This window comes from Pyxicephalus adspersus, chromosome 1 (genome assembly GCF_032062135.1).
Source record: "Pyxicephalus adspersus chromosome 1, UCB_Pads_2.0, whole genome shotgun sequence".
Taxonomy (NCBI): domain Eukaryota; kingdom Metazoa; phylum Chordata; class Amphibia; order Anura; family Pyxicephalidae; genus Pyxicephalus; species Pyxicephalus adspersus.
In genome coordinates this window covers 46570518-46592292 of record NC_092858.1, presented here as the reverse complement: position 1 = coordinate 46592292, position 21775 = coordinate 46570518, and the positions used below count along the sequence as shown (strand labels likewise).

The following is a 21775-nucleotide window of genomic DNA, read 5'->3' as shown; positions in this document are numbered from 1 at the left end:
CATTTTATCTATGGAGAAGCAGTTTTTTTTTTTATCCCAAGATAGAACCCTCATCCTTAATATTTTTAAAGAGGCAACATGGCTGTGTGTTGGCTCAGATTGGAAACATTTAGTTTTGGTGAAAAATAAAATTCACCTTTTATTAAACTATAGAATAAACACAATATAAATAACAAAAATCACATTGTATATTTACACATAATACTTTTACTGAAATAAAACAAGGTGACAAAACCTGAATGTATTTTATAATACAAATATGTAATTTGTCAAGTTCAAAGTAAAAATTGTAAAGTATAAAACAATACAAAAACTGTTTATGAAAATAGGAAAAGATTGCTAACCTTCATTTACCAAAGGAAAAAAAAAGTTCAATTGATTGCATATCACTTCAAACTTATTAAAAGAAAACACATCAAACTTCTCCAATATATGTAAAGTATTTGTATAAACCCTAAAAACACATGAGATGATGATGTCCTGTATGAGAATGCTGAGGATAATGGAACTGTGACGGCCTGGTACAAGCAGAACTGCAGCCATCACACATCAGTCCTTGCTTCAGCCGGTGGAGTACCCAAAGCGAGTTGCGGAAGATGATGCATAGTCCTTGCAATTTATTCATCTAGCGTTGTTTTGCATATAAAAAAAAAATAATTGTAGAACAATGGTATGTGCAGTTCTTTGAAACAAAGTCAAAGCTACACCAACAGTCTTGCTGAGATGCATAAATACCAGAAGAGACAAGATACTTTTCCTGGAAAAGATGCTGCTTTAGGGTTTCTTCAGTGTTCAGATCACTACTGAAGGGGGGATCAGAGTTCAGACTTGTCAAACGAACATCCTTTGGGGAAAAAGGCATCCACCAGATGATTGCTACAGGCAGTTTCCCCCCCCCACCTTTTCAAGCACCAATGTAAATGTGTAAAAGTACATAGAGAAATACAAACTTTACAGCAATCTTAAAAAATACATTCAAACTTTAAAACTTGCTAAAATACTTTTTTTGGAAAGTTACATTCAGTGTGCAAATTGTCATACCATTCTTTTAAATAATCTCTGTACATTTTAACACCAAAATACAAAATATAAAATCAGTTCATTCAGGTTACAGTGTAGTGCTCGCGTCCATTTCACCACTTGATGTAAACGGAGAGTCATTTTTCATGGCTTCCCTCGCCCTTATTCTTACACATTTTGGGCACTCGCCAGTCTTGAAGCATTTCTTGTGATAGCATGCCTTGCAAACTAGATTAAATAGAAATAAAATGTTAAAAAGGGACACCGCTGTTATCCAAGACATGAAGAAACAGAAAGGTTAGGTTAAGATGCCAAATGATTCACCATAAAAGTTACTTTAATTAATAAATATGCAAAAGCTAAATAAACGTTAGTATAGTATATTTAACTCTTACCTATTAACCTAACGTTAAGGACTTCAGTTTCTTTTATAATAGTCATATTTTTAAATATTTTCCACACCGCACAGTCTTGTCTGATGACATACCTTTCTGTTGAATTTTGTTTTTTAGATATATATCCAAAATTCAACCTTTAGATTAAGCCCCAGTTTAGAAAACTGTGATATGACGTGTTCTGTACTAGTCAGAAATGTATTCAACATGTTTAAACATAGAACATATTAAACATATAATGGTAACTTCTTACCTTCACATTATAATTCTAACAAAGAAGTATGTAACAGGCCAGCACATCACATGATAACTACACAAGAACAAACAAGAAAGCTAATCATAATACAATACGCACCTTCACATCTTCTACAGATTTCTGTCTGGAATGGAAAGATCACATCCTCATGCTGACAAAACTCACATATAAACCCCTTTGCTTGGCACAGCTATAAAAAAAAAATGATTTCATTCAGTAACCAGTACAAGTTACTGTTTTTAGAATACAAAGTATCTGGAAAATTAATCATGCAGTCTAATCCTAAGAGGATTCAAGTATTAAAAGAACAAAAATGTAACTACTGATAAAGTTTTAGATTCTGACTTTTTACAATAAAAACATTTTTCAAAGGTCAACACCAACCAATACCAATATCTCAGCTTAAAACAGCGGTGAATGCAAACTGCATGTCCTATTGGTTAAGTTATAAAGACAAACAGTACTTAGGCTTTATAATGCAATACTAAATTCTATGAGCAGGAGGTTTCGTTTGCATCATTTGAACTGAGCCAGACCCAGTAAAATCTAGAAAGAGTACTAAACATAAGGAAGCACCTCTCAAGACTCCATGTTGTCTTAGGTAGACACTTGAATGAAATTTTAGTTCTCACTGATAAACCTCCGCATAAAGGAACAACTAGAGCTAACATAATTTGATTAGAACAGTAACACATTTGATAAGAAAAAAAAAAAAAAAAACACACATGAGCATTGTACATGTTATTTATCTACCATTACACTTCAAAAGTAGAAAATAGGCTGTACATCTGCACCAAAATATAATTTTGCAGGAATCAGTTAAATAGGTGCACGTCTGTGAACACAGCCAGGTCCAAAAAAAAAATGCTGGTACTAATGAAAGCCTGGAGAGGTAAAGTGAAAAACTACAGTACAAATCTACATGGACTATCAGCTAAATAAAACAAGACAATATCTGCTGTTTTCTTAGCTAATGTAATTTTGTCATTCAGAAAATTCAAATTGTGCGAAACCAAAAACGAGAAAATAGTTTGTGCCTACACAAGCATTACTAGAAGAAATTCTGTTCCCATGGTCATCTGATCTTGGGAAAATCACCAGGGCAAACAGAACAAACCATCACACCATGTAAACAGATTTAGTAAGGAATTAGGAACTAGTCCTTAAATAGGGCCTTTGGAGACGGAGTCTCTAGGCTGCAGGTCTGCAAAATCTTGAGCTTTCACTAAAGGGTCACTTGGTGCCAAATGTGAAGATATTGTGTTCATTCTAGCCAGTAAGAGGCACACTCCTTTTTACAGATTCTTCAGCTTCTCCTTTCCTCTGAACAGCTCTGAACCAGAACATTGAGTATGTCCTCTCTCCCTCCGGAGGACAAACCACAATGTCGGAAGCAGGGTCTAATATCAACTAACCTCACAACTGTCCACATGAGCTACAGTGGTAGCCAGCAGTTCCCGAAGCAATGGCAAGAGTGTTTTCTGCTTGACATTATACAGGTCACTTAATGTGAAGAGATGCAGTTCCTGAGTTAGGTGAGAGGGAACCTCCTCAAAGGCTTCCATAACCCTGTTTGGTAAAAAAGTACAAATTAAAAAAATATATATAGATACATTTGTATATAAAATACCATTTCCTGAGATTACTGAACTACCTCTATCAGCCCATACCAATAGCTTAAAGCGGAAGTAAACCCAAAACAAAAACGTACAACAAAAAAAAACAAACAAAACATTTTACTATAAATAAAAGGATTGACTACCCTTCTATGTAAAATAAAAACTCTGAGTTTCGGTACGCTTTAAGTGCCATCACATACCATGGAAGCGATATAGTCAGGTATCAGTGGACCCAGTACTAAGGAGAGGAGTGAAGCACCTGCACCTACAGAGTACAGGAAACTTCCACAGAGACATTCCCCATGGCAATAATCCTCCAAACCACAATGCAAGGCAGCATCCATAACCACAGTCTGTGATACCTTAATTTTTTTTTAAACTTCAAACAGTAACAAGAAATCTATTCTAAGAAAACTAAAAGAGGAAACAATTACATTTTGGAATGACACTACTTCATGATTTAAGCAGCCAGTGGAATGTGAAAGCAGAAGCTGGGATTAGCATGATGTGAGCCATAACTGGCTAGAGGTAGTCACAACCAACTTTTAACACACCCACAAAGATTAAAATAAATAAATAAATAAAATAAAATCAAGAGTGTAACATTTCAAGGAATGATAGTCACACTGACCGGTATGGGTCAATAAAGGAATGGCAGTCACAATTACCAATATGGTTTGATAAAAGCATGGCAGTAACAGCGACTGCTTTACAATCCTGATAGTTTATGGATATTGCACAATATCCCAAATTGTTCACTTACTCATCATCTTCTGCAAAGCGACAAGTTGTCAGCAATCTTTTAACGTGCATTAACTGCTCTTGAACTTCCTGCAAAAAGAAAATACATTTTCTTACATATTGACAAAATCTAGGCCAAATCTATGATCAACAAATAGCAACATTAGAATGAATCAAATAATGTTTATTAAATATTCTTCAATATTACAAAGTTTACTTACGCGGACTCTGTTTAGATCCTTTACTTTGTTGTACAGTTCTGGGTTTTCAGTCTGTATGTTGAACTGGTGACTTTCCCAGATTTTGTCCACAATACTCTTAGCAACGTTGCTCACATAGTATTTACTGAAGTTCCATTTAGAGATAATGCGGCCTGGAATGAAGCTCTCTGCGTAACTGTGACAGCAGTCACAGAAGTATTTCCCCAAGTAATCACAATACCGTAGCCTATTGGTGTACCCTGGAAACAAAACAATCATTACTGCACAAATGTGATGGCAAAGGCAAAAAAATGAAACCCTAGATTAACATTTTCAAGATTAGTACCAATAAAATGATACATAAAATAATGAAAATAAAAAACACCATTGAGTACAATATAACAAAATGCTGTACGTTGAATAAAATATGTAACATTTTTAGAAGACCATATTTGCAATGTACGTCATAAATTTTTTCATTTTTTTAATAAAAAGGTCATGCATTCTAATTATAGAAGACTAAACATACTAAAAATATCCCACTGGCATAGAATTTTCTACATGTTAAAAAAATATATATGTAGAGGGTTAAGGGGGCTATTTAAAGGGTGAAGATAATTATTTATTAATGTTGTTAACTAACATTCCCCTATTTTTCTAATGAAAAAATGTAAAAATGGGTGAATCTTTTGAAAGCTGTGTTTGGTGAATCTAAAATAAATCCTGAAGCAATGCATCAGAAAGTACTGCTATTAAAACATCATGAGGGCCAGGCAACTAGCATTTCACAAAGGTCAGATTACACCAATATGACTGGTGATTCTCCTCAGGGAAAATCATTTCAAATCCAAAAAAAGATGGTCCTATTACTTTATTATCTTTCATGGAATGTCAAAGTAAATAGATAATCGTATAGATATCTGTAATGGCTAACCAGTTGTTAGAATAGGATCATAAAGTCCTGTATTTTGTAAAATTCATATTAAATACACACTCACTTGGCTCTACTTTTGTTCCGCAGCCAGCACATAAATAGTTTTGTGATGCCACAATTACATCTCTCCTGAAAGACAAAAGCAGGGTAAAGAGTTAATAGCAGTTCGGTGCTTTAAGCATATAAACTGTCAACCAGTTTAGTGAAACATGAGAACATGAGGCCGGTTTGTCTGGTTTCTTGAGGGTAATGAGAACACCCAAGCAAAACATAACTGGTGTTCATTTCCACAAATGTCCAATTACCTTCTGCCCACCTCCACCCTGCTGGTGTAGATAATAATATTCTTTAGTTTATCTACTCAATATCAGATTAAAAGGCAATTATTTCATGTTTGTGCCCATTCACACACTAATTGCATGGATTATACATGGATTAATATAAACTTTTTGAGCACGTATTATACAGTTTTAAATATAAACTTTTTTAACAAAGTTTATGTTCTGTAATATTGCATGCTACGGGAGGCAGAAAAATTATCTGCTACAGAAAATGAACCATTTGTATAAAAAAAAAAAAAAAATATACAATACGAAATAACCTGATTACTATTCAATTTTTTTTTACTACAATCTCTTATCTCATTTACCACTCTCTTTTCCTAGAAAACATGACATAACAGTCTGCTAGGTCAACAGACCACATGACTCTAGAGGGCAAAAATGTGTCACATTAGCAGGTTCTACATGTCTGGTACAACTTTACAACTTGTTTTTTTTAACATACCAAAACAAGGACACATACAGGTACCACTATCTCAAATGCAAATAGAGCAAAGGGCATTGAGATCTGCTGTTATTTTTACTCTCTAGCTTTTTTGTCAAAGGTCATAATATGGAATTTGCAGAAGCTGAAAAGTGAAATAAGATAAAGGTATGGTAAAATGGTTGGTAGCTACATTAGTGAGTGGAAGATTAGGCCTCCCAGGAGTCACAGAGGAGATGTCCTCTAATAAGTTGATGTGGGACACTGCACCTAGTTGACATTTTAGAAGAAACTTTTTGTATAGATTAAAAAAAATACAACAACTGTTCTGTAAAGTACAAACATTTAATCCACGAGTAACATTGCCAGCCCAGATTCAAACGCAGCCAAAAAATAACAGCCTTGTACTACAGACAACAAAGCTCAGACAATAAATGGTGTTCAAAAGAATTGTGGCTGCTGACTTTTTTTGTCAATAAACAAGTCTGCGTTAAGATCTTGGACAAGTTTTGTGGTTTAGAAAAGGTAAACAAGAAACATAAGAGTGTCCATTATAAATATTGTGGCAGACAAATTGAAAACCATATCTGCATTTTTACAGTAAATTAAAACCCATTAAAGCAGCCCTATCCTCACATTCCTAACATTATATAGAAAGTGTGACTATCCCATTTATATCATGCAAAAGAGAGGGGAAACAAGCAGCCTTCCTGGGTTACTTGCTTCACATATCCCAAAAGGCTGTGAACTGCCCCTTCCATGATGGGCATGCAGGGTATTTCCTATAATGTAAAAAGAAGGAAAAAAATGCTCAATTTCACACACGCAAAATGAGATTGGAGATTATATATATTTGAAGGTAGGCAGGTCACCTGATATCACGCCTGTGCAGTGTGAGTTTGCCGATGTGAAGAAACACCCAGTAGAAAGAAAAGAAAGGAAAAAAAATACCCTGCTGTTATGTCCAGCCCCCCCCCACCCCAAAAAAGGAGGGTGAGAGAAGCCAAACACAGGAATTGCAGGGCTCGATTTGTCCAGGGATCAAGGACTTAAAAAAGGTTGTTTTATAGATCAGCAATAACAAAACCTAAAGGTTTTTCCTCTACCATGTTCCATTACCAGCTTCTTTTCCACTTAAAATAATGTGGAAGGCAACTGCTTCATCAAAAACAAGTGAATTAAAAAGTAAATTGACATTATATCACAAATCACAACTGAAAAAAAAGTAAAAAAAATTACTTGGCAGATGGATGTAGAGTGCTGATGATCTGAAACCGTGGAGACCACTCTTCTGTATCCATTATGCTAAACTTCTTTATCTCCTCCACAAGATAGACACTGGATTCAAATTCCGCTGCTATGGAACGGTTACCACGTTTCTAGAAAAAATAATGTGAGGCCTGTTAATAAATCCATACATCATACAAGCATATATTAGGACATATTTATTAAAGCTCTCCAAGGCTGGAGAAGATTAACTTTCATCTGGAAGATACACTTTTAATCCTGGATCAAAAATCATTAAATCAGAAGCACAAAAATATCATATGGGATCATTTAGTTGGATGGTATGATCTCACCCAGCACCGGCACATTTAGACATAAGGGTATTTATTGACATTTCCTCTGATGTTACTCTTTTTGTGCACATACTCTGTCAGCTGTGGTTCGTGTTGGTAGTGGAGTTTCTCCATCAACTTGTGTCCACTGCTGTCGGACAGCACGATATAAATTTCGGGCAATTTTTTCTGCAGCATTGCCTCCAAGGGAAAACTGTCTGGAAAATAAAGCGTTTTCAGTCAAACTGCTGAAAAATTTTGAAAGTTTATAGTATTGCCTGTGTACAAGCTAAAAATAAATACAATGCAAGACAGAAAGGATTGTATTAATAATGCCTTTTTGCTTATTGTTTAAAAATCATTTCAAAGTAAAATCTTATTGTTTTATTGTCCTAAAACCACATACACACACAAAAAAAATCTAGGGCTACAATTATACTTCTGAGCAAAATAGGCAATGATTTAATCACTTTCAAAAGATTATTTTCTCTAATGGAAGGTGCGCAAATGGACTTAAAAAATATTTCATAAAACTCAAACCATCAAAATCTGTGTATTGTGAGATACTATATTACAGATACACCACCTCTCCTGTATATATTTACAGAGAAACGAACATTTCCGCTGGAACTAAATTTAGTTTTATATCCTCTGAAGGCATGGCTTGTCTTGCTCCCTTGAACTCCTCCAGTGTTCTATCTATACATTTTCATTTATGCTGTAAAATATGCAAACCTGTCTGGATTTAACCACTTTTTTTCTCCTGTCTTCTTTGCCCTCCAGTTCCCCAACATTTGCAGCCATTCCTTCATATATATATTTTTTTTAGCATTCTCCGGCTAGGTTTTTATTTCCAGATATGTTCCACAGAAAACCTCAACCCACTGCTGATGCATCCAACAGCTACCATTCCCATCACCTTCCCACTGCAACACTTGTTGACATTTAGGGCGTGACTAATCTAATTGGCATTAAAGCGGAGATCAAAAATTTGGCAAAAAAAAAAAAGATTTACAGATCCATTCACAGGTTCAGTTTACAGTATCAAAATAGAACTTTGACATGAAATAAGTAACATACCTTTCAGGCGTGTCACTGGATTGCTTAGGTTTGTAATATTTGCCCTAGCTTTTAATTTCTGAAAAAGCAAGAAGAAAATAAATTAGGAAATTTTGTCCCACACTAGACTCTAGCCTTCTTATACTGTTAGCTTGCACAACACTTGTAAAAGAACAGGACTGTAAATTTGGAGGAAAGGACACAAAGGTGATACAAATAGCAATTGTTCAGATGTAACTTTTTCCAGTTTGCTCTAGGTAGAATGGAATATAGCCGTTCATTGTGGATACAGCAATTTTTCCCCTTATCTGGCCCAATATAATATATTTTTCTAATAAAAAATGCCCCCCCCAGATCAAGACTAACAATTTTAATAAAACAGAAACAGGACCTACCTATAACAACATATTCTTCTTCCACATCGTCAAACACTTCTAACTCCATGGAGCATTCAGACTCATCCTCCTCATCCTCTTCAAATATAGTTTCTGCAGGAGAATTCTGCAATGCAGTCAAACCTGAAATTTAGGGAGTCACAAAGAATTTCAGACTTTTTGTAACAACGTTTCTAGATCTTAAAAGTGATTTATATGGTAATGCAAACATCCAATATGCAGCTGGATGTCAATTTATGAGCTACAGTCTTATGCAACATCAGTGACAACATTGATAGGCATCCTCCTGCAACATTTTTCATCCCACTGTAGTGTAAGCAGGCACAGTCTGAATGAGAGTGGCAATTCTCCTCTGAATTAGGAAGTAGTGCAGCATCGTTCGTAAAGCATCAATGGAAGCTGGAAATCACTGTGGATCAGTGGAAATCACTGGGAGAATCAACCAGAATTTATGGGGCTTTGCAATGGGACTAGGAGAAACTACAGGAGATCAGTTCCTTCCTAAAATAGGTATTGGTAACAAAAAAAAAAAAAAAAATCTGTAGATCTCTAGATAGAAAAACTCTGTGGATTGTGGGAGAGGAAGAGAGGAACCAACTTTAAAAGGCTTTTTATTTCTAGACCGATTTGCAGATTTAACATGCTGTTTCTGAAGTTATTTCAGCTTCTGTGTCTTGATTTTATATTTTCCTACAGGCTACGTGTCAACCACACAGTCTTCTGGTTATGTGCAAACTGTGGCTAATCCTTTTGGTGACCGTTCCTAGGGAGTTTTGCACCAATCGCAAACCAACAGAAAAGGACAAAGTCTCCAACACATTTGTACAATATTTCCAACAGCTAGTTTGTGCTAAGAAATCAGCATCACAGTGATAAAGGGGGTTGCACAATGACTCTCTTGTAAATCACTTTATGTGCCTGCTCATTCTGCAGTCTGGTGCTTTTACAATAGAGCTTGCAGGAAGGGGTATATAAAGAAATCCAAAAGATGAAAATATAGAGCATAATGTATCACATAAAACGTCTTGGGTCAACATGCTGAATCTAAAGAACTACGGACCCATCCTCAATTCACTTTTCGGGCTTTAATAAGTTAACTTTATATCTAGTATAAATTTATTCAACTTCAGACTTAAATAACATCTTACTGCTTAATTAATATTTACCCTCATAACCACTATCAACAGAAACGGCAGATTCAGAATTCGCTTTTTTCCTGTGAAAACAAGGCTCCTCTTTCTTCGTCCAGTACATGCCTCCCTCTGTCCTCCACTGCTCATACTGCCAATTGCTCTTCATTCGCTCAACCGCAGATATAAACAGGTCTGCTGCCAGGAAGTGCTCATTTTCCTAAAGGAAAAAGCAATTAGTTCAAACCCAAATGTCTTAGTTACACTTAACTAATGTTTACAATAAAAGAACAAATTTACTTATAGTTTTTAGTGAGTTTAGTTATAATAATAATCATATTGAGTGAAGCAAACAATGAAAGAGCAGGTAGAAATGTAAAATACAAAACCAGCTAAAGATAAGTATGCTTTAGTATTTTTACAAAGACATATTGATTTACTTTATTTGATTGACTGCTATGGTTATTGGTACTTAAGAAACAGCCTACAGTCCATGTTTCTTGTGATTCTAAGTTGAACAGTTATGCAAGTCAGAACAGGTACATTACTTTAATAAATGTAATTGGGACAGATGTTTGTCTCAACATATTAATAGGCAGCGTGGTGTCAGTTGGTGTATAAAATCCAAAGCAAGCTGTGCTTTGATATGCAAATAGAAACAACTGCAGAGTTTGTCTTGTTCATTAAAAAAGTTACAAGAAGTAAGAGCTCACCCCCCCCCCCCCCCCCCGGAAAATCACCCACAACCTCAGCTGTGTTAAGCAAAAGATTGCAAGTCATACAATCCGCCCCCCCCCCCCCCCCGGAAAATCACCCACAACCTCAGCTGTGTTAAGCAAAAGATTGCAAGTCATACAATCCGCCCCCCTTCAAGCCTCCGTTCCGCACTCAGCGAGCAGGGAAGCTTGTTCATATGTTGGATGCCCTTACTGTACCTGTAATCTAATTAGAGCCAGTTAATTACTCTAACACAAAGTGTCTACATACAAATGATTGAGTCATTGATTGACTGCTCATCTTTGGGCAAAATTCATCTGATATTGGATGAGGTTGTCCGACTGCTATTATTCCAGTTAAACAGTTAAAAATCCATCACACTATCACATTCCATTAACACACAGCTGTGTAACATGTAGTATTTATTCATTACCATGCATTGCATTAGGCAATCATTAATTGTGAATGGGCTGCCAATGCTGCACTTTGCATGTTAAGCTAGTCTTTTAGCATTTTGTTAAAACCCAGTCACCCTAAAGCATGGATAAGCGTTGTGGTGTGCTACATTGTAAGTGTGTTGTGCTGCCACAGCAAACCAATGGCACTGCATTTCCTACACTGAAAATACTATGGCAACAGTGCCAAGAATAAATGGGCCCTAAAAAGCTGTCTGTTTGCTTCTCCCCCTCCAAACACAAACTTTTACACTACAATAATCTGTATAGGAACACTGGGCAGCAGACATACAAAACCAACAGCCGATTGGACTGTTTTCTAAATTACTGACCATCCTACAATGTCTATGGAAACCCTAAATATGGCAATAAAGATAGCAACAGAAGTCCTGATCAGAACAGAACTTTTATCAGACTTGAGCTTGGAACTTTTTAGGTTTAGACATGCAAGTGACATTAAAACTTTATCTTCAAGACTAGACCAATTCAGACAAAGTGATATCTTACCTTTTCCAAGTGTACAGCTGGTTCGAAGAAATCTGCAGCAGTGTGTTGAGGGCTTTCTGTGCTTGCTGTCTCTGAAGGCTCAGGTGCTGAACAAAGAAAGGAAACCAATAATATTAAACAGATAATAAAGTATGTTTTAATGTGTGTGATAGAAAATAAAGTTATTAAACAATCATATTTTTATATCTGGGTCAGTAAGGTAAAAAAAAAAAACATGTTGGATCACCGGTGGAAAAGAGCAAGTGAAGAGAGACAACATAATATCATTGATTTTCTATATACATAAATTTATATAAACACTTATTTTTAAAACTTTAAGTTTTGAGAAGTCCAGATACCACCCTGTTCAAATGATTCCTAAACAGTGAATCAATAGTCAAAAACACAAACTACATTAAAACTAATATGAACAGGAAAATATATGAATGAACATTGTGCATATTGTAATTCCATCCTTATTACTATGGTAAGAACATATCCTGTCCACTACAAAATCCTTTTAAAAGCACTCAATGAGGATGAGCTAGCTATATTGTAAGCCATCCAATAAAAAAGAAAAAACACTACAACTAACATATAAAATAACTGACCATTTCCAAATAATCAAATGAGTAAAAATTTGATTTCTGCCAGACAAACATCCTTTATGCAATTCACCACGTGCAATAATTGTCGTTGGAAAGGATCTTTCTCCCCCCTTCACTCCCATTACAATCGTTCATGGTCCGTGGATCCGCCAGGATGGTCACCACAGCACCAATGAATGACGGCTTTCATGTCACAAAAGTTAGCTGTTAGCTAAAGTTTGTGGACATACTGGTTCTTCTTGTAAAACTCAAACCGCTTCAGTACAAAGAATATTCTAGCTCAACAAGTGAGCGATTTTATTAAGCTAGAGTAATCTATTATTAGATTTTGTCTCTAAACTTTGCCAAAAGCACCCCACTAAAGGCTTCTGTAGAAGTCCTGGAACATGCATTAAACTCAATCTATGTCTCACAGCCTGTTTTCCTCTTTATCATCCTGTAATGCTGTACATAATACTTAACTTTTTTCTTCAATTATAAATCCCCAAATGGTATTTTTTGGAAGTGCTATGCCTTGCAATGGAGGAGTGAAAAGACGCAGGGTAGCTGCCTGCTAGTCATATTTTTAATTTATTTAATTACTTTTACAAAAATGTATTTGGAACAGTCCCAGTGACAACTATTAAACCTGAGTTTTTAAAATTATGTTGTGGACATTTCCAGACTTCCAGTTGAGGTAATTTTCCTCACTTCCTGTTCAGGAAACAAAACAGAAAATAAAGATAAATCTCCCCAATGAGGAGACAAACCTTACAGATTCAACTTTTTCCTGCTCATCCAAAAGAAAAACATGTTTAGCTAGAAGGACACTTTAAGCTACCCAACCTATAGAAACATAAAAAGTAGAACAAAATTCCACAAAGACAATAACTGGTGTCACCATGGCACCTCTACAAGAAGCCATAGTGCTAGTAATGTGTTGGAACAATTCATGAAATACAAAGACAAAGAAATTTAACACCAATGCTTTACACCAACAGTTACCTATAGGAATGCTGGAATAAGACTTTGACCTACGATAGGAAGTTTTGGTGTCTTCACCAGTGCAGGTGTCCATGTCCACTGTGTCTGAAAGTAACGGAATCAGGTTTTGTTCTGATGATGAAATGTGTGGATTCACATTTAAGTTGAGACTGGAAAGATTAGGTGAGGAGAAACATCTGTCTTTTTGGAAGTTAAAAGGCAAGTTCAATTGTGAGGCATTAGATCCAATTAAAATGGCTTCTGCACAGAGGTCACATTTTAGTAATGGCGTTTTAGAAAGTCCCATTGCAATATCACTACTCCCGGAGGTTGTGATAAGATCTGTATGTGAGGAAGTGGTTGGCTCCACTGCTGGGGTTAAAGAAGAGTCTGACTTTGCATTATCCCATGATGCTTTGTGTCTAGTCAATGGAAAGTTATGTTGTGAAGAGGAAACACCAGGGGTACAATCAGGATCACTGCATTCCTCCAAGTTCTCTGCATCACTGTCCTGGATTTCCGTATTACCAGTTGATTTGGATTTAGCAGGGCTTGGAATGTTTAAAACAGAAGCTAGGATTTCCTTTATGGCTGTAGCACTGTCCTTGTATGAGCCTTTGCCCCCTCCCATCCCAATGACAGCTGGCCGGGGTAATTCATCTGCAGGAGGAGAAAATAGTACAAAAATATAAGAAATCAGCCTCAAATATTAAACTCCTCAATAACAAAAACGTACACAAGCAGGACATTTTAAAGTGATGACCAGATATATATATATATAGATTGATTGTACATATACCTGGAACAGGCAGGACTTAATATGGGGGGATTTTTGGTAGGTATGCCTAAAAAAATTGCTTTTGGTAATTACTAGAATCTACTGCGCTGAAGTTTCCAGTTCTAATCTTCCTAACCAACTCTAGTTTGTCTGCAGAAGCATAAACCCATCTCACCATTACTGCTCCATTCTTCATAACATGAAACACAATATTCAAAGACAGAGGAAGACCACATAGAGAACTGCCATACCTGCAGGAAATAGAACGGTGGAGATCCTAGGCATTTTTGTCAGAGAAGGTTCTGGAACACGTAGAGATTTCAGTTCAGTATAACAACTAGCAGCACTGTTTCCCTGAAAATAGAAAAAAAAAAAAAAAACATAAAAAAAGGTTCTACAAACTGTCAAAAAAGCTTACAATGGAATGCGTGCAGACAACAAATCAAAAAGGAAAATGGCCAGAAAAATCACTAATTTTTAGCACTGCATACATGTTCTATATACTTGCTTTTGTACTACTAATATAGTAAAGGTTTTTATGGTTTTGAGATATAAAAGACCCACTTGCCTTTTCTCCTAAGTACTGACAAACACATACAGTATGTATTTGTATACATTTCCAATAGATAGATGGTAAAAAAAAAATATTTACATTTTTTAATGCTCTGATATGACCAAATATACAGAGTTTATGGTATTTATCAATTACACAAAGCCTTTCCATTCTAAACATTAACAATTGATTGGATGTGTGTAATCAGGCAGCATTCAGGAGGAATGCAGCCAGGGAGATTACACCGAATAAAAGAATGAACTGTGCTCTAATACACAACAAAACAACTTGTTGATTTAGCAATATACTGAAAGCAATGGAAACTGCTAGTTCTCCGAACAAGTTAATAACAACTGTACAGCTGGAATGAGCACGATTACCACTACTGGTGCATTGTGAATGTTTATATTTACAGGAAGTAAAGGAAAATTTCCCCAGTGAGCTGCACACAAATAAACTGATAAGGGGGTTTAACCTTTCTATGCTGCATTTAACATTTTTGGCTGGACATACACTTGTAATACACTATGTAATAAGAATGTACTATGCAGGTGAAAAAAAAACTAAAGTTAACATCTTCACTATTCATAAGGCAAACAAAAATAGCTGTTGTTTTAGACTGGACACAACTTTCCTCAAAGCAGAGATAACTAGAATATAAAATTGACAAATCGGTAAAGTCTATTAGGCCAGAAACAACATGATATCTCCAGTACTTTACCCTGTTCTTTGATAATTTTATTACTAATTTTACACAATGATTTCTTGCTTTTGTTACTGAGAACGATAAGCAGAAAGCCTCCTTTATTTGACTTATGATCCTGCAGGATACGATACACTTTATTCTTCCTTCTTTTGCAGGGCAATTGACTTTCCACACCTTCACCTACACTGATGGTTGTTGCAAAAGATGCATAAACTCTGTCACAATGTTTGCTTTCATCAGACATAATATGGTCAGCCTTAAAATTAAAAACTGCATCAAACTTCAAAGAAAAAAAAAAAAAAATTACTACAAGGTTTTTTATCACTACTAAAGCATTTAGGCATTTCAAATAGAAAGTAAATAAACATTCAGTGCAAGGTCTCACCTGTGCCACACTTGTACGAGTCTGAACTCTCTTTGTCTTGTAGCCGGTCAATGTTAAGGCGTGTACAGACATGGCTGGTAATCTTGAAAAGTTGCTACCTAGAAGCATACACAAACAGTAAGACATCAGTACAAAAAGACATTATTAAGTCCAACTGATGCTGATCAGCTTAAAATGTATTACTATCGATCATAACCCCTTTAGCCACCCTGCAAACTCTTTTAAAACACGCATAGTGTTACATTTATACATTACTAATTCTTAACATCAGATACAAGTATTGGCATCAGATACAAGTATTGTGTGCATGTTCAACCTTCTGCAAACCTTTTTTCCTTCGGATAAAACCCATGTCAAATTGATAAGTAGCTCTATGAATTTACACGCACATGATTTTTCTCTGGTAAAGTTCGGCCAACCAGCTTTTGCCTCGTTATCTGATCTTTTTATAATTAGGATTCTCATTATCAAACGGGAAACTTCGGAGTTGACAGTTTATACCTAATTTTCGGTGGCCTATGTTTCTGGAACTACGGAATTTTATGACATGCAGTTTTCATGTGAGGTGAGGATAGACAATGCAATTAAGGTGGCCATGAAACTGGAAAGAAAGCTGAGCTGGTCTAACTGTCAGGAGAGGTCTTCTACCAGCTGCAGGCATAAATAGATTCAGAACAGTAAGCCAAAAAGCATTTTATGTCTATTTAGCATGAGCGGGAACCTCCGACACTGGCTTACCAGGGGGAAATAACAGTAAATGACATTCTAACCTCTCTAATCTGCATTTCCCCACAAGATAGGTCATAAAGGGGGGGCCCCGCTGTGCGCACTGAATATAAATCTGTTATTATGCTCAGTAATATGAGGACTTACACAAGAACAGCCCCAACTCGGACATGGATATTTTTAGTCTTTCATGGCTATCCTCTCGTGTGTGTGTGATGACCTTCCTGTTTCTCCAGAGATGGGCAGAGAACGTGGGCAGCACGGTGGCTCAGTGGTTAGCACTCTGGCCTTTGCACCGCTAGGTCTCAGGTTTTAATCTCAGCCAGGAAACTATCTGCATGGAGTTTGCACATGTTTACATGGGTTTCCTCCCACATTCCAAAAACATGCAGTTAAGTTGATTGGCTTCCCCCCAAAACCCAAGACCTTAGGCTGTAATAAAGACATGACTAGGGTAGGAACATTAGATTGTGAGCCCCCTTGAGGGACAGGTAGTGATATGACTATGGACTTTTTACAGCGCTGCATAATATAACTGCGCTATATAAATACTTTGTAATAATATTAATAATAATACAATCCACTTTTTTTTAAATAGTGGAAAATCCATTTAAACTTTTCATTAATTAGAAACCATTTTATAAAAGTATGTCCTAGGGTATACAAAGTGGAAATTATTTGCAAAAGTGGTTTTTCAGATGTCGTCTAAACCTAATCCTAAAATAAAAATGGTTTGCATTTTTTTTTATAATCTCCTACAGCTGTGCTCCCCTTCCTCTCCCTCACACCCCTATGTTTCACGCTGACCTCCAACCCTTGTCCCCTTACACTTCCCTTCCTATAGGTTCTGAAGTATTGCAGTTCCCACTCCTTTTCCAGTCACATTTTTCAAGATTATTTTAATAGGATAAAGAATCAGTTGCAAGAAACCTTTTAGCACTTGTATTGTTTTCCTTTAATCAGGCTCTCTGAATGACAGCAAAAAGTTTGCAATGGTGAAGTATAAGAATATAGCTCTCCTGTATCATGAGCAAGAGTTGTCGCATCACTAAATTACCATTACTATTAAAAAAAAACCTTTGCCTTGAACTAAATGATTGAACAGGCAGATCAGTAAGGGATGTCTCTTCTGCAATAATGTGTCTGGATTGCTCCTAGTTCCTTGCCAGCAAGCTGAGCAAGCACAGCGTTAGTAGGGGGGGGGGATACAGAAAACCCCTTACCATAAGAATTCCCAGGAGAAAGATGGGCATTGGCTTTAAAGTTGTTAGTAATCTTTAAAAATTGGTAAATGAGCTTAGGTCTAGTTTAGTCTTTAAAACAACCCTTTGACTTACTTGCAAAGGAATCCCAGCAATTCCATGTTCCATTGCGTTAGTACCAGATTTTTTTTTTTGTAATGATAAAAAAGGGAAAAATACTTATATATTTATATATACTTCACACCTAACTCTTGGAAGATGCAAAGCATTGTTACTTTTATGTCGCTTTTGCAGATTCTTGCTGAATTAATGCGCCCATTGCTAAAATGTAAAAATGCTAGAGCAGTGATCTAAATGGTCAGCTTTGCGCACCACCCCCCAGTAAGTTTCCACCAGCTGTAATCTTTGGTAAAAGTAAAACAAATTAAAATTCCTAAAGAAACAGCAACAACCTTTATAATGGCTATAACGGGAAGCCCGGTCTGACAAATTCTACTACAGAGATCCCGTGACAGAGACCTTGAGAGGTATAAATGTGAACCAAAAGGATCTAGTTAAAACTGAAATAGGTGCATGTTTGAAAAACGTGCGTGTGTGTGTGTGTGTGTGTGAGATTTTCCAATACTGGGCCAAGTGTGTTTTTTTTTTGTGAAAAATTTGTGCTGCACATCTCAAAGCATTTCCCATCACTGAACTTTTAAATGTGGTTGCTGCCGATAATTCTTCTGCTTTACAATCCCCCAGAAGTGCATGACATCAGCTCACATGATCCAAGTTCACTAGGCCAATTTCACTGTGATGAAATATAACTTTCTTATGGAGAACACATTTAGCACTAGTTACAACTTTAAATTTCTAAAAATATATATTACAGTACAAGAAACAAAAATGTTTTATTCTGATTGCATTGCAAAAGTGCTGAGAGATTTCAGTTACAATGTTAAGTAAATGTACTTTAGCAAAATCTTTGGTCTTTATTCTGTAAGAGGCAGATTCCATTCACAAAACTATGAAGAATGCGATTTGCCAGAACAACTGTTTTATGCAGCAATGAAAGCCAATAATGGATAAAATAAAATAATTCACATGGTTGATAAGATGAATATTTTGGAAATATATTATAGCTTAGTGAATTGAGTCTTAACAGAACTTTAATCCATCAATGTAAGTTTTTGCCAACAGGACTGATAAGCAAATGCAGTTAAAAATGTTTTTATTAATGATTTTGATTAAAATATTCCAAGTGTCAATAGGTGCTCATGTTGAGGTTCTCAGCTGACCACTATGTATCTAAACCAGGCAGACTTAAAGACTTATCTTTCTAACTCTGCTTACAGCCTCCAATGCAATGACGTATATACTATAAGCATCTGACAAAGAATGGCAACCAATAGTGGGATGTCACCACTCCATGAGCCAGAAGAAGATGGTGAAGTCGCAGACAGCTCAAGAAGTTTCAGAGAGAGAGAGCGCATGGAATGCGCATAACTGGAACACAGCAAATAGAAATGCAAAGGTAAAACCTCTGGTATTCTCATTGTATCGGGAACCATGTGGGCTAAAAACTCTTGTCAGAAACCTTGTCCGTAAATGCAAGTTATAGGTCCCAGATATTCAATGCACCAATAAGCCAGCATTGCAGTGGCAGCAGGGTAAGCATTAACTTACTTTGCAGGCTTTGCTTTGATTTCACATTTACAATACAAAACTCAGAATCTTAACAGAAATTCTGGTAGGTCAGAGGAAGCAAAGTAAGAGTAGGAATCCTAAAATCCTTCCTCTAAAATAAATCAGTTACATTGCCCACCAAGGTCAAAATACAAGTTAATGTTTTACAACTAGTGCAAAGAAAGCCAACTGATGCCCAAAGCAAACTGATTCCACCTGTTATTTACAAAGCCAGCTGTGCAAAGACCCTTTTACTCAATTTACTTTAAATTTACAGTTTTATAAAAACTTTAATTTTAAGTTTTATAAAAACTTTAATTTTACTTTGTTTTTATAAATCAGTCAGAAAGCTTTAACATTTGATACATTTGCTTCCACAAAAATGGAGCAAGCTGTAACTATCAAAACATTCTACACAGCTGCCCATTAACAGGAACTTTGCTTGATCTTTAAAAGTAAATCCCCACCACCCTGTATTTTATTCCTCTAAAGACTCAGAGTTCAGGATGTTTTTAAAAGAACCAGTCTTTATCCCGTTCCAAAAGAACAAAGACAGTCACTCTTAATAGATTCTTTGTCTACATAATTGAGAATCCATCATGGAAGAAAGGCATCATCATGTAATAGCAGTGAGGGGACAAAAAAACCCTCACCATCAGATTTCCTTTTAGAAAGAGTTTTTAGTAATCTTCTAAAATAGGTAAATCAGCTTAGGTATGGTTTAGTCTTTAAAACTTACTATTGGTAGTGTTCTATACTTTTTAAAGTGGTTTCTGATTTGTACATTTGGCAGTCCAAGCCTAATGCAAGATTAGATGGGACTGTATATCATTCTGTATTTGTTCTTTTACTTATGTTGCCTTGCTTTCTTAACACAGAAGACCCTACATTCTGATGGCATTTGCAGCCTAACTAAAATCTAACGTTATCTAATCTATTACATTACAACACAAACCTTGGTATTTTCACTCACCTGACAGATCGGCAAGCCACTCATAATACAAGGAACTGGCAAGAACTGCCAACGCATACATCAGAAAAACAGGGGAATATGCCCGGCGTTTGAACTGCAGAAAGAACTGGACCAGTACTTAAGATTGTGTGCAAATAATGTTGACAGCATAGATGTCTTAATTTTATAAAAGGAAGTTAGTCTGGCTGGGAATTTTACAAAGCAATTTAGATAGAACAAAAAGGGGAACGAGAATCTTTTTAAAACAACAACCCCCCTCCCCTACTGTAAATGAAGATTCTAAATGAACTTCAAAGAGAAAGAAAGAATCATTTCAAACAATACCAAAATGTGTACTGTTTGGTGTGACCTGGTGACATAACATGCTAGTGGTAAGGATCTTCTCAGACAAAGTCTTCTTGAATATGGATCACGTCAAGAGGAATAGAAGTCAAACATGATGTCCTTGAATGCAAGGTCTGCTAAAACTAACTGAACAAGATATTGTGACAGCAATACAGAAAATAGAAAATGGATAAACCTCTAAGAGTTAGGTTGTTGTCTTCTGTTACTTGTTCTGATGGCCATCACCATCAACACTGATAGTGATGGAAAATACAAAATAGTTCTCACTGACAGATGAATAGAAAGGAAGTCTTAGCTGTCACCATTAGAAGACAACTACAAAGAGTGTTCTCCCACTTCCTCTTGTGTCCATTGGATAAAAAGGAAAGAAAAAAATCTCCTCAATAGTTAACAGAAAAAAATGATGATTTACATGTCCTAAAAAAAGATGAAAGAACACTCAATTCCCATATTTACATTTTACAACAGCTTAATTCCTTCTTCTTACTACATCTCTATACAAAACACTACAAATTCCTCTGAAAAATCTAGAAGTACGAATTTTTGAAAACTGGTGGAACAAGCTGGGGATGCAATCTATGCAATCTGCTTGGCTCCCTGTTATTAGCATGACAAAACCTTCTTTGTTTAGCATTATGCTAATGATATTGACCAACAAAAACAAGACAATGAAAAATGTCACGGCTTCATTTGTAGCTGTAGTACACCGAGACTGCAAAAACAGAGGTAGTTAGATCCTTCATTACAATTATTTTCCTATGATCAATCCATTGAATTACAGGGCCAATGGAAAAATTGAACAATAATAAAAATGCCAGGATTATCCTGGAGAATCCTGTTGGAGGGGTCTATGTTTCCTTCAAAAGTCTTGTGCCCCTAGGCCTGCAACACAAATGGAAATGCTCCAGGTCCTGACAGACAAGATCTCCAGCACTTTGAAATCAATAAAAACCATCTGTAAGCTCCTCTGACAACTACCAGACCAGGAGTCAATAGGAGCACCTACATTGCATTACATTTTTTTTTTAGTGGTTATGGAAGAAAGATTGTATAATTATTATTTTTATTAAACATGATTTATATAGCGCCAACACATTACGCAGCCTGTACATTTATTAGGGATTATTATTATTATTA

At 36.0% G+C, this 21775-nt stretch overlaps 1 protein-coding gene across 1 annotated transcript; it reads right to left on the bottom strand.

The window, feature by feature from the left end:
- Positions 1-184: 184 nt before the first annotated feature.
- RUBCNL (rubicon like autophagy enhancer) lies at positions 185-20441 on the bottom strand. Its single transcript, XM_072399716.1, has 17 exons — positions 20294-20441; positions 15725-15822; positions 14332-14434; positions 13324-13962; positions 11753-11838; positions 10110-10293; positions 8944-9066; positions 8623-8627; positions 8570-8592; positions 7584-7707; positions 7170-7309; positions 5230-5294; positions 4253-4491; positions 4054-4121; positions 3087-3240; positions 1771-1861; positions 185-1248 (listed from the first exon to the last, which is right to left on the bottom strand). The coding sequence occupies exons 1-17, from the start codon at positions 20352-20354 to the stop codon at positions 1109-1111; spliced, it is 2343 nt and encodes a 780-aa protein (XP_072255817.1). The 5' UTR covers positions 20355-20441; the 3' UTR covers positions 185-1108.
- Positions 20442-21775: the final 1334 nt, after the last annotated feature.